This window comes from Gregarina niphandrodes (assembly GCF_000223845.1).
Source record: "Gregarina niphandrodes unplaced genomic scaffold scaffold00019, whole genome shotgun sequence".
Lineage (NCBI taxonomy): Eukaryota > Apicomplexa > Conoidasida > Eugregarinorida > Gregarinidae > Gregarina > Gregarina niphandrodes.
In genome coordinates, this window is record NW_011645788.1 from 185,620 (window position 1) to 197,885 (window position 12,266).

The following is a 12,266-nucleotide window of genomic DNA, read 5'->3' on the forward strand; positions in this document are numbered from 1 at the left end:
CCCCGCCGCCGCCATCCCCGGCCGCCGCCACCCCCGGCCGCCGCCACCCCTATATTTCTTTGGTTGCGTAGAAGGAGTTTTCAAACTGGAGTTGTACCTTCCCGAGAATTATCCCATGGAATCTCCTAAAGTAAGGTTTCTAACCAAGATATACCATCCAAATATCGTAAGTCCCACTTCCGCCATGTCGGCCCGACTTCGTTCGTTGAAAATGATCTGTCGTAGGACAAGCTCGGAAGGATCTGTCTGGACACTTTAAAGGATAAATGGTCGCCTGCTTTACAAATCAGGACTGTCTTATTGTCAATCCAAGCGCTCATGTCTTCGCCGGAACCGGATGACCCCCTTGATACCACCGTGGCGGACGTCTTTAAAACCAACCCGGAGTTGGCTGTCAAAACAGGTAAGGACGAACTCTAGCCCTAGTACCCAAGTCTAGAACCAACCGCTAGGCCTGGTATTCCAACTATAGGATCCCTAGCCCATCTCTAGGGCATGTGTCCACGTAGTCTTTGCGCTTCCGGGCGCTCTTGCGTGTCCTCTCTTGCGTGTCCTTACACATTATTCCGGTGGCCACCCTCCAGCGTCTCATGCGCAACAGTATGTCGTGCGCAACACTATGTCGTGCGCAACACTCACTACCTGACGGACTCCATTTTAGCTGCCGAATGGACGGCGCGATATGCATGCTAGACCTACTTCTTGGCCTTCTTATGATGTTGTTCCTTGGGCGTAACGAACTTCACATCTTGGTTATTGCTCATCACTGCCCCGGCCAGCTTACCTTCAATAAGGTCGATGCCGATTACTTTCTTACCCTACATGTGACACACGCAAATTTCACATGTCGGAAGACATGCCGAAGTGTGTTGTGCTTACCTTTCGGACCAACCTTTCAGCTAGTGACTTGGAATGGTTACCAGGCTTAGGTTGAGCCGGACGATTTTGCCGTTTGATTAAGGGCTTGATAGTCTTTGGTTTAAGAGACTTTTGCGGCATAATGGAATTTTAAAAAATCACAGCGGCCTTTTAGCCAACAGTGCTTCCCACAAATTCCACCATCCCCCGTCGTCTAATCCTCTGTCCTCTACTCGCCCTTTTTCCTAAAGGCAAACCGACCTGCATACTGAGCGATAAACAGTCGCAGCCGCTTGAAGTACTCCGATTTGTATAAGATCTCTATGTTGTTGTGGTTGGCGAATTCTGGTAGCCATAAAGTCACACGATTGCTCCAGGCCATCTCCATGTCCACCAGCCCCTGAGAAGGCGCCAACGTCTTGACGTGAGGCAGGACGTATTCCTTAAACATTGACACGCTGGTCTCAGACGCGCTAAGGAGGAAAGTGAGTAGAGTGGGGGTTGATGGGGGGCTTACTTCGAGATGTCTCTGGCTGTGCGGTCGAGTTGGCACCCGTGCCAGGGGGGTACACCGTCGTCGTGGCAGCCGTGGATGATGAGTATGGGCCAAGGACAGTTGCCGATGCGTTTATTGTTGTCGAGAACGTCGGAAGTGCTGATGCTCTTTTTGGTGGAAGGTGCAACGATACGGAGTGCGCTAGCAAGTGGCGCGTGTAAAATAACTCCGCAGCAATTGAATTGGTCGGGGTTACCGGCGCCGTAGCAGGTGGGTACGCTGCCTACTGACTGTCCGTACAGGAAGATCATGGTCCGGGGCACCTTGAGTCGTTGTCTGGCAAAGTCATAGGCGACGCGGAAGGCCTTGAGTATGTTTTTCTCAGTCAGCTTCCCCCGACTCAGGCCGTACTCAGGGTAGTCGTAGGCGAGGACGTTGACATGTAGACGCGTGGCCAGTTGCACAAGCGACATGAGGTGATAGCCGATGTCGATGCTATTGCCGTGCGAGAAGATTAGCAGCGGGCGTAGTTGCAGGTCTGTGAGCATATCGGCGCGGGTCTCATCGCACACAGCCTCCGACTTGTAGATCGGTTTGTATAGCAGCAGTGCTGCCGTGGTCATGTCACCGTCCGCCACTCGTCGCAGTCGGAAGGCCGCGACGCGCAGCTTGCAGGCAGGCAACGCAGCCAGCATACTTCCCGCCTCCGTTGTACCCTCTTTATGGCCGTGTGTCCGCAGGAATAGGACACACTCTTCCGCCAAGATCTTGTCCGCACTCGTCGGAGGCTTCATCAACGCATTCGTCGCCGTCGGGGGCAACGTCACGAACCTATACGACTCCGGACTAGGTGGAAAGAATGCACTCTTCCGAATCAACCGGTTCTTCAGCCCCATAAATGAAACCAGCTTCGCGCCCAATGAAATCAAATGCACCTTCGATGTAGCCTCCGTCACTGCTCGCAATATCGCGTCGCGACGCTCCAATGTTTCCGTCTCGCCATTAGCCGTTGTGATCTCCACACTCTGCGTCCGTCGTCGTCCACACTCTTCCGCTGCCTCCGCAGCCACTTCCGCCGTAACCACCTCGGCTGGCAATACTCCGCAACCTGGCCCCTCCTCGTCCAACAACTCTTCCCGCACTACCTGCAGCCGCTTAGATTCGTCCGTCGGACTACTGCCCCACCCACCATGACCACCATCCACTTCGCACCTACCACGCAACCATGTGAAACCCCTCCTTCACCGCCGACCCTTCCTTCACCGCCGACCCCTCCTTCCCTTCCTTGCTCTGCTCCCTTCCTGCCCTTCTTTCCTTCCTCTGCCCTTCTTTCCTTGCTTGTACCTTTGATGCGGGAAATCGGAAACAAATCTCAGTACTTCATGTTCGGCCATATCTCATGTTTCGATGGTGATTTGAAAAAATAGACAGCTGGGCTAGGCCTGGACCATCAGCGGATACCGGGGACTTGCCAGCACAAATGGCTGCGCGACTGGTTCGCTTCAACTTAGCCATGTACTGGTTAATGGTCCTGGCGCGCAACCCAAGCATCGCGCACACGTGGGTGTACCGCGCAATCAGGACGCCGCGCAATTTACCGCAAAGCACCAACGCCAGAACAGCCCGGTACAGAGTCACTACAGTTGTCTGTTCTACCAGCGCGGTCAGGGAGTCAGCGTAGTCCATCACGGACTGGCGCCAGACCGCAAACTCGGCCAATTCGGGCGCCGTCAAAATATATGCTTCCTCCTCAGCCGCATCCACGTCTTCGGCTGCGAATCCCGCCAGCTCATCCCATTGCATAACCTCCCCGCCCTGGACTTCGCCGACGGTGTCCACGAACATATCTTCGAACGCATCGCCAAAGACGACATCTCCTGAAACGACATCTCCTGAAACGACATCTCCTGAAACGACATCTCCTGAAACGACATCTCCTGAAACGGCATCTCCTGAGACCGTCGCCAGGCTGGTCGCCGCCAGCCTGGTACCCCGGTCGGCCTCCATCGTCACCCAATCGGTCTCCAGCTCGGTTGGCAAACTTGTCCCGGACCTCGGTCGACTACGGTCTAGCGGTGGACTCTGGTCTCCCTCCGGAGCGGGATCGGATGCGTCGTTAGTCGGACCAAAATTCTCTTCACCATATTCGTCGCTGGACTCCTGCTTGAATAATAAACAATGCGAGTCTTCTGCCTCGCCCGGCTCGGCTGTCTGGAACATGTCCTCAAAATCCAGCATGGCCGACCGAGTCATGTCCGGCAGATCGGCGGGCTCTTCAGCGCGACGCGAGCTGGACGTCTCGTCTTCACTCCGGAACATGTCCTCGATGCTGTGGAATATGAACGCCGGGTCAATTGAAGCGGGGCTAATTGAGGCAGGTGCAGGGGCGGGGTCAGGGGTCAGTCCCGATGCGACCGGGGACGACAGGTCACGGGCCAGATTTGCATACGCCGATGACTCCAGTGGACGCGGGTTCCACGTCCTCTTCTTGACTCGCAGCTGTCTCAACGGAGGCGCAGTCCGTTTCGCTCGCGACGACCCCTGACTTACAAGGGATGAGGCCCGGGACGACTCGCGCGAGCCTCCGACAGAACAGGTTCCGACGGAACAGGCGGTGGAAGTCGTGTGTCCGCTATCGTCAGTCAGAGCCAGAGGGGTTTCTCGTTCGGAATCATGCGTCGCGGGTTCGCGTTCTTCGCAATCTTGTCTTCGCGGTTGCCACTTCTGTGGACCTTGACCGCATGCGAAGGCCGGTACGTCTTCAAGAGCCAGGCGGTCTTCAAGAGCCACCTGGCCGCCGGTTTGTCTCTCGGTACCCAGGTTCAGCGCCAGCTGTGGCGGTTTGCTTCTTTCCGCTTTCCGTTCTTCTTTGCGGGCGATTTGCTGTGAGCGTATGCGCTTGAAGTACGTCTGGTATCGTTCCAGGAGAGCGAGACAGTAGGCCTGGAGAGTGGGTGGAGCGGGCGGGGGTCTTCGTAGCTGCTGGCAGTATTGAGTCACGGCCGCACGGAAGCGGATCATCCTTGCCTTGCAATAGAAGGCGAACTCCTCTGGAAAACAGGCATACCCGGCGTCCAGTGATTCGACGTAGGTTGCCACGACAGCCCACTTGTTGGCCGCGGAGGCTCTAACGATGCGCCGGCCGCGCGCTCGCACGAAGCTCAACAGACACGTGCACACACGTTCGAGCGGAATCCGATACGGCAGATCGCGCATCACATTGCCTACATGTCGCAGCAACCGGCTCTCCAGACAGTAAGACGCCAACTCCACCTGCGACCGCCTCGGACGCTGGCCGAACTGCAGCAACGCCTCGTCGTCTTCCCACTCCTCGCCCATCACAAACATGTCTTCCAACTCCCGCTCTCGGTTTGCCTCCGTAGCCGGTTCCGCCACAGACGCCGAGCCCAGACTTGCCGCCCCCGTCAGAGCCGAGGCCGCCCCTGTCAGAGGCGAGGCCGCCCTGCCCGTGGGTGATACCCCCGCCATCGGCGCCACCCCCGTGTCCAACGAGTCCTTCCCACGTGGCAGCTCCGACAAGCCACCTTCCCTCAGCATGTCGCGATAGCTATGAGCCCCATGCAGACCCAGAAGGGTACTCAATATCGGGCCGGTGGGATCCATTAAACATAGCCCCAAAAAATTCCGCGTGCCGGCCACCTCGCAGCAAAGTGTTTACAGGGCCCAAGATTTATTTCACGGACAATAACTTTCGAAAGAGACAGACGGGCCCGAAAGAGTCAGTCGGAACAGGGACCGACCCCTCAGGAATCCCTGTTCCAAGAATTCAAGCGTCAGAACCACACCGGCTCCATGTGGAAGAACTATCCGGCTTTGCCCGCCTTTTTGGCTGGTGCCATCTTGGGTTTGATTTTGGGTCCTGTGGCTTCCATTCCAGTTGTTTTGGCGGTATCCGCTCCAAGTGTTTTTGGTCCAAGCATTTTTGGTCCTTTGTTTTTTGGACTTAGTGTTTTTGGTTGTTCGTTGTTGCTTCGTGGGCTGTTGTTGCGTGGGCTGGTGGGTGCCTTGGCTACAGTCGTCTTTTTGCCTTTCATTTTTAGTTGTATTTTCTTGAGAGTGGGTGCTGCTACTTCGATCTTTTTTTGTTGAACGTGTTTCTTAGCAGCGACCTTGGATTCGATAACTTTCCATTTTTGTTTAGCGGTATCCTCTTCTTCAGCTGCATGTTCTGGTGCTGTTTCTCGAACGCTGGCGCTGACTGATTCGCCAGCTCGTTTTATTTGTAGTGAGGTAAGTTTTATGTCTGGTGAAAGTTTCAGTGCGCCAAGTTTTAGACCTTCGGCAATGGTTTCCTTTGCGGGTACGGTCTTGCCGATAACTTTGGTGGTGGAAGTGTCGGGAGCTTGCTCTTGGTTTCGAGTTGCCTCGTCGGCCGCTCGAGGTTTAAGTGCATGTTCCATTATAGCCTGCTGAATGGCGGCCACATCTTCCTTCAAGAACTTGGTATATTGCCGCTTACGTTTGGTCGGCAAAGGTTTGCGTGGTGGCAACACGTCTTCCGGCCCTCTCAAATAGTAAGCAAACTTGATGTAAACTTCACGCGGCTCATGGAACCAAGTGATAGGGCGCAAAATCAGACCCGGCCTTTCCTGCCGCCACAACTCACTATGCAAAGCCAATGTCCGGTCCGGTACCGACTCCAACTTGGGATTGTCCCGCAGCACCAATGGCCTCCAATCAGCCCGCAGCCTCCCAATTATCTGATCCAACACGTGCGAAGCTACTATCAAATTTATACCCGTCTTACTTGCACCAGCCAATGAACCAAACCGACTTCGTAACTGCCATGGCTTCGCCATCTTCGATAACTCTGTCACACTCCGTTCCCACTCCGCTCCGATATCCGCACGCAGCAAATCAATGTCCCACTTCAACCCGTCCATCAACCACGGGTTCTTCTCCAATGCCCCGCCCCCTAACTCACCCCCCACCACCGCCTTGCCGCCACCCCCAACAACCGGTTTCGTAGCCGGCTTCAGAGCCACCTGCTTCGGCTCCAGGTTCTCACCTTTAGCCCCAACAAGGCCTTTAGCCCCAACAGGTCCTTTAGCCCCAACAGGTCCTTTAGCCCCAACAGGTCCTTTAGCCCCAACAGGCCCTTTAGCCCCAACAGGCCCGACGGTCGCGGCAGGTGACGCTTTAACCGGCGGCTTCGAGACCTTGCTTGCACCTGCAGCAGGGCCCCCTTTGGCGGGGGGCTTAACCGCAGGCGGATTCGCCGCCTTGGACTCGGCGGCGGGCGCGGGAGGCGCTTTCTTGGCTCCGGCTTTGCCGGCCATTGGCTTAGAGGGGCTTTTCGGAGGCTTGGTGACCGAATTCATGGTTAGGTGCACCACGACGAACGCGCATCGCACGGCCATGCTTCCGACTCCCGCTAATCACGCGACCGATCTTTCTGAGCAACCAGTCTTCGTTGACCTTCTTCACTTACCAACTGCTCTCAACCAACCAGCCACTCTTCAGTACCCGTCTTTGCTGCCCATCGTCATAAACAATTCTCACTACCCGCCATCATAAACAGGTCTCACTACCCGTCTTCGTCATACAGATATTTTATATTTGTATCCATGCTAGCTCTGATGGTGGGCCTTGGTAGCCGGCCTTCCAGGCGATCACATAGGCGGGGGTGGCTATCGCGGGAAATCTTTGTTAGTCGGAATTAAAATGTATAATACGTCAACTGCTCCGGAGGCGATAGAATGTCAGTGTCCAGGATCCCCCAGTGACACTGTGAGTGACATGGATTGGTATTGGAATCCGAATTCGTTCCCGCTGCTGGCCGCAACTTCCTGGGACGGGTCGGTGACGGTGTGGGAGGTGCAGACGAACAAGCCTCTGACCCTAAACCCCACCCCGGGTCCGACTGCTTCCTCAGATGCTGAGGACCCGAGGCCGACGCAAATGCAAGCCATAGGAAAACTTCAAGTCAACGTGGGCTCCCCTGCTCTATGCTGCTGTTTCTTACTCGTATGCACACACCGGTTTGCACACACTGGTTTGCACACACTGGTTTGCACGCACCGGTTTGCACACACTGGTTTCCACCCCCCCCCAATGACTGGTGCCCCATAGCCAACACACTCTGCTCTGTGCTGGATCCGCTGTGGTTAAAAGCTCGTATGTTTTTTTCAGGGTGAAGGTATTGTCATTGGAACATTGGACAAGCGATTAATGTTGATGAAGCTGCCGAATGGCGAGTTGAGCCAGCTTGGTCAGGTAAGTTTTATGGGGATGGGTTCATGTGGTGATTGCCCCCTCATGATGGTGGTGGTTCCCTGATCACCATGATGATAATAGTAGTTGCCCCGTATATCTTAACGTGTTGTGTGGTAGCATGAGGCTGCGATAAAGAGGGTCCGCTTAGATACAGGTAACAGGTGTGTGGTATCGATCGGATTGGATAGTGCGATAAAGTGGTGGAATTACGAGACGGGTCAGTTGATGCACACAATTAAGTTGGTAAGTCCGCCGGTGGATGGTGATTTGAAGAGTAGCGTATTGAGTGTGATGTGTGAGAATCATCGGTTGTACACATACAACCTGAATGATCTGCGTTCGAATCCTACGGATGTGCACATGACGTCGTTCAACTATCCGTTCATCACGGTGTCATTACACCCGGATCTAACCTCATTAGCGACGGGTGGTGTGGAAGGTCGTGTGCGCATAGTCAATTTCCAACGGTCGAACTCGGATTTCACGTTCCGATGCCACCGTCTGACGGACGCGGGTCAGGTCACTTCGACCGTGTCGACCAACGTCGAAGAAAATAACATCTACTGTGTCAATTCCGTCGACTTCAACCCCCTCTATAAAACATTCGCCACAGCCGGCGGTGATGGCTACGTCCTCTTCTGGGATAAAGATAACAAGGCCAGAACCGGGCTCCTGAAACAAAAGTCCTCCGCCATCACTCAAGTCAAATTTCACCCTTCTGGTAGACTACTTGCTGTCGCAACCGGCTACGACTGGTCCCTTGGTATCACTGGACGCACACAGAAGAATCACACATATCAAGTCTCAGTATTTTCACTGCCTGACGTCTGTATCAAAAAGAAAAAACCCTAGCTACCCACGACTCCAACACTGCCACTCATCGGGTCACTGCTCTCGGTGCCGCACAATCAAGTGTGTACCGCACAATCAAGTGTGTACCGCACAATCAAGTGTATGACGTACTTAGTGCGTTGTTTGCTTCGTGGTCCGCAAATGCGTCAAGGCTACGTCTTGTATGTGTCTCAGTACGTCGTGATAGGACTCCACTATCTTGCAGTGCACGGCCTTCAGTTCGCTTTTGATTTGGTAGGATTCAATGAAGCACTTGACGTACAGGTTTTCCTGTTGCAGTGCCTGGACAAATTTAAGTCCCTTCGACTGCACGTACTCAGAGTCGGCCAAACCACGGACCCACTCTACGGTCACCTGCCCGGTACCGTCTTCCACCTTGAAGACGAACCGGCTCGCCCCACCTTCGTCGACCACCACCTCTGCTTCGCTAGCAATTCCCACGATCGAGAAGGTCGGTATCTCCAGTCCATCAATAACCAACCGATTGTCCTCGCTACGCCGGCTTCTTAGATATTGACCAATCATCAGTGACCGGCATACATTCTTTTCGTTCCCTGAAGCAAGATGTAATTTTGACCACTCTGGTTGACGACCACTTTGGCTTGATACTGGGTCAGGTCACACTGGGTCTAGAGGTCACACTGGGTCAGGTCTCACCTGTACTAAAAGGCGAGTAAAGTGAATTGACCGAGCTGCCATTAGCGATATTCTGTTCAAAGGCGAACCCAAATGACTGTGCCCAGCCATTATCCGCCGCGCCCAACATTTCCTCTTATATTTTGTTCCCCGTTTAGCGCGTGTTCCCCGTTTGGTGTGTGTGCCTCTTTCCCTCCCCCATTCCCTCCCGAACTTCCCTCCCGAAGTTCCCTCCCCCACTCCCTCCGGAAGTTCCCTCCCGAAGTTCCCTCCCGAACTTCCCTCCCGAAGTTCTTTCTCTGGCTGGATGGTCTTTCCCTCTGGCTGGATGGAGTCGTCTTTCCCTCTGGCTGGATGGAGTCGTCTTTCCCTACTATCCCTTGCCCGGCAGGTTGTCGTATCAAAATTCCCCTGTTGATATTGATGGCTAAATCGGAGTTTGTGGTGAATGGGTTAGAGTTTGATAACGACTTCGAGGCAGCATTATACATCGTCATCAAGTCCCAGACATTGACCGTAGGGTCTTTCTATGACGAGGCTGTAGCCGAACAAAGACGTCTTGCTTCGTCCTGGAAATTGGCTTTGTTGGCGGATAAGTCTCTAGATGGAGACTCGAGGTCACGGCGCAAAAGAGTCAAGTCAGAGACCGTCCTGCCCCTACCGCTACCAGCTCCTCCTTCCTTACCGCTTGATGAAACTACCGAGAACTTGAAAATCTGCTCTGAATGTGGCCAAACCGCGGAAGTGACTCTTCAGTCAGAGAACGCAGGAATCCCAATACATATCTTCCAATGCACCACCACAGGTTGCCACGGCAAATATAACAATAAGTAACTACCCCTCCCTCTTTCCTCCTTTCATCCTTGCTCCATCAGTTTTGTTGGATGGGCCCCCGTGCCGGCAAAACCCAGTGCCCCCAAGGCAGCGCAGGCATGGCAGGATGCGATCAAGTCCAAGGCGCCCTCAGGTCAGGCGATAATAGCACATTTACAGCGTATGAAAAAAGGTGCGGCAGAGAACCGCGTCTGTCCCCAATGTGGTAGTGAGGGCACACAGTGGGTGCATGAAACGGCCGTGCTTTACATTTGTTACAATGAAGAATGTCCGAGTCAAGCAATTGACCGGATCGTCGGATGGCAAGTCAAAGGTTCTCCTTAACCCCGTTCGTATAAACGACCGAGGCAACACCTCGTACCAAGGCAACACCTCGTACCAAGGCAACACCTCGTACCGAGGCAACACCTCGTACCGAGGCAACACCTCGTACCAAGGCAACACCTCGTACCAAGGCAACACCTCGTACCGAGGCAACACCTCATACCAAGGCAACACCTCGTATCGTCTCGAGTTCGGGTCGAGCGACTTCTTGTTCGACCCCTCGATTTCGACACAAGGTGGACGATCCAGAGATTGACGGAAATAACCATGAACACGGCGAAGACTGCTTCGGCATGACGGATGCTGTGCTTTTCGCAGTGTGTTTTTTCAGTGAGCAGAAGGAACCTTCGAGGAGTCATCTTCCATAGAAGGAACAGCACGGAGGTGTTTTCCTCTCCCACAAACCCAGCTGAGTGGGGAGGTGGGAAGGGGGCCCGGGGTTTATGGATTTGGGGGGAATAAATCAATTCTGGAGGCTATGGGCAGATTTCAGCTGGCGTTGGGTACGTACGATGGAGGAATTTTGACATACAAGATTGATGATGAGAGTTTGGAGTTAGAGGAGTATTATGGTGGTGTGGTACACAAGGGGGCGTTACGATATTTAAGTTGGGTGGATGAGGCGACATTGGTAACAGGTGCGTCTGATGAGTCATGTTGTGTTTGTGACTGTGTTTCTGAAGAGGTTGAGACATTGATAGTAGGTGCTCGAGGTTGTGCGGGTGCCTTCAGTCAGCAATGGTCGAGTGAGTCAGTTGGGATGAAGAGTGGTGCTCGGAGGAAGGGCGGTATGGTAACGACGGTTGCTTGTGACGGGACGGTTGAGGTGCACCAGTATACGGTTCGGAAGCCTGTATTTACGACTAGTTTTGGTCAGAGGAATGATAAGGGAAAGCCCTTAACACATTCAAGCGATATCTGCCGGGTTGCATTGAACACACACTTTGGAGGTCTCTATGCCTGTGTGTATCTGGACGGTTCAGTGTGGCTGTGGAACATTGAAAAGAAACTCCCTCTAGCCAAAATCCATAAGGCCTCCAGAAAACCCGAACACGGATTGCTAAGAGCCATTGACGCTGCGTGGGCTTCCAAAGGTAACTACCTACTCATACTGTCAAAGGGTATTTTCAAAGTCATACAAATACACACTGGCCTTACCAAGACTATTACCGCAAAGTCTGGACGACAATTCACATCTCTAAGCATCCATGAAGAACTCATTTGCGTCGGAGACAATAAAGGTACCATCTCCCTCTATAAGCTATTACCTCCGCAAAGGGCCAAGAGCGACAAACATGACGACAGTAATGATGAGACAAATAACGGACAAAAACCCGAGGACCAAGAACCGGGGGAACAAGGGTCGGATAATGAGGAAGAAGGATCGGAACATATTCACGACCGAGAACCGGAGGTGCAAGAATCGGAGGTGCAAGAATCAAAGGAGGAAGAAGAGCCGGAGGTGCAAGAATCGGAGCAGCAAGAAGAACCTGTCGGCAAAGAACCGGTCGGCAAAGAACCTGTCGGCGAAGAACCGATCGGCAAAGAATCGAAGGAAGAAGAGCCGGTCGGTAAAGAGCATCCTCGCAAAAAGCGACGACGAAATTCTTCTTCTTCCTCTGGGGACTCGTCATCTCCTCGTGGGTCTGGCAAGGAAGAGACTTCTGATGATTTATTTTCCGTGGAAGAATGGGTAGAGATCGATATTCCTGAGCAATCCAGGATTAAGTTAATGAAAGCTTTCGATCCTGGAGAAGGCCTTCTGGCTAACATAATATTTTGCCTACAGCAAGGACAAGTTTCAATATTAAAGGTTAAAGAAAATGAATCAGTATCATTTTCTCAAATTCTAGATTGCCCATACACACTAACCGCCCTAGATGTAATTAGCGTGACCACTCCATTGACCACTCCGCCACTCCATTGACCACTCCGCCACTCCATTGACCACTCCGCCAACCACTCCATTGACCACTCCGCCAACCACTCCATTGATTCGGGAGGAGGGGGAGGGGGAGGAGGAGGGTGA

The 12,266-nt window shown here is 53.5% G+C and overlaps 7 protein-coding genes across 7 annotated transcripts; 3 read left to right on the plus strand and 4 right to left on the minus strand.

Moving 5' to 3' along the window:
- Positions 1-115: 115 nt before the first annotated feature.
- Positions 116-420, plus strand: GNI_096500 (putative ubiquitin-conjugating enzyme E2; the record flags this gene model as incomplete). Its single annotated transcript, XM_011132709.1, has 2 exons — positions 116-166; positions 226-420. 2 exons carry the CDS (start codon positions 116-118, stop codon positions 418-420), a joined length of 246 nt encoding a protein of 81 aa, XP_011131011.1.
- Positions 421-695: 275 nt separating this feature from the next.
- GNI_096510 (hypothetical protein) lies at positions 696-999 on the minus strand (the record flags this gene model as incomplete). The annotated part of the gene is made up of 2 exons (XM_011132710.1): positions 696-818; positions 880-999. The coding sequence occupies 2 exons, from the start codon at positions 997-999 to the stop codon at positions 696-698; spliced, it is 243 nt and encodes an 80-aa protein (XP_011131012.1).
- Positions 1,000-1,087: 88 nt separating this feature from the next.
- GNI_096520 (alpha/beta hydrolase family protein) lies at positions 1,088-3,673 on the minus strand (the record flags this gene model as incomplete). The annotated part of the gene is made up of 3 exons (XM_011132711.1): positions 1,088-1,331; positions 1,376-2,566; positions 3,066-3,673. The coding sequence occupies 3 exons, from the start codon at positions 3,671-3,673 to the stop codon at positions 1,088-1,090; spliced, it is 2,043 nt and encodes a 680-aa protein (XP_011131013.1).
- A 1,505-nt stretch (positions 3,674-5,178) lies between these two features.
- Positions 5,179-6,696, minus strand: GNI_096530 (collagen triple helix protein; the record flags this gene model as incomplete). Its single annotated transcript, XM_011132712.1, has 1 exon — positions 5,179-6,696. One exon carries the CDS (start codon positions 6,694-6,696, stop codon positions 5,179-5,181), a length of 1,518 nt encoding a protein of 505 aa, XP_011131014.1.
- Positions 6,697-7,039: 343 nt separating this feature from the next.
- On the plus strand, positions 7,040-8,443 carry GNI_096540 (putative mRNA export protein; the record flags this gene model as incomplete). The annotated part of the gene is made up of 3 exons (XM_011132713.1): positions 7,040-7,342; positions 7,508-7,591; positions 7,709-8,443. The coding sequence occupies 3 exons, from the start codon at positions 7,040-7,042 to the stop codon at positions 8,441-8,443; spliced, it is 1,122 nt and encodes a 373-aa protein (XP_011131015.1).
- A 111-nt stretch (positions 8,444-8,554) lies between these two features.
- GNI_096550 (putative RFA2-DNA replication factor A, 36 kDa subunit-like protein) lies at positions 8,555-9,209 on the minus strand (the record flags this gene model as incomplete). Its single annotated transcript, XM_011132714.1, has 2 exons — positions 8,555-8,997; positions 9,101-9,209. 2 exons carry the CDS (start codon positions 9,207-9,209, stop codon positions 8,555-8,557), a joined length of 552 nt encoding a protein of 183 aa, XP_011131016.1.
- Positions 9,210-10,715: 1,506 nt separating this feature from the next.
- Positions 10,716-12,164, plus strand: GNI_096560 (hypothetical protein; the record flags this gene model as incomplete). Its single annotated transcript, XM_011132715.1, has 1 exon — positions 10,716-12,164. The coding sequence occupies one exon, from the start codon at positions 10,716-10,718 to the stop codon at positions 12,162-12,164; it is 1,449 nt and encodes a 482-aa protein (XP_011131017.1).
- Between the last annotated feature and the right edge of the window lie 102 nt (positions 12,165-12,266).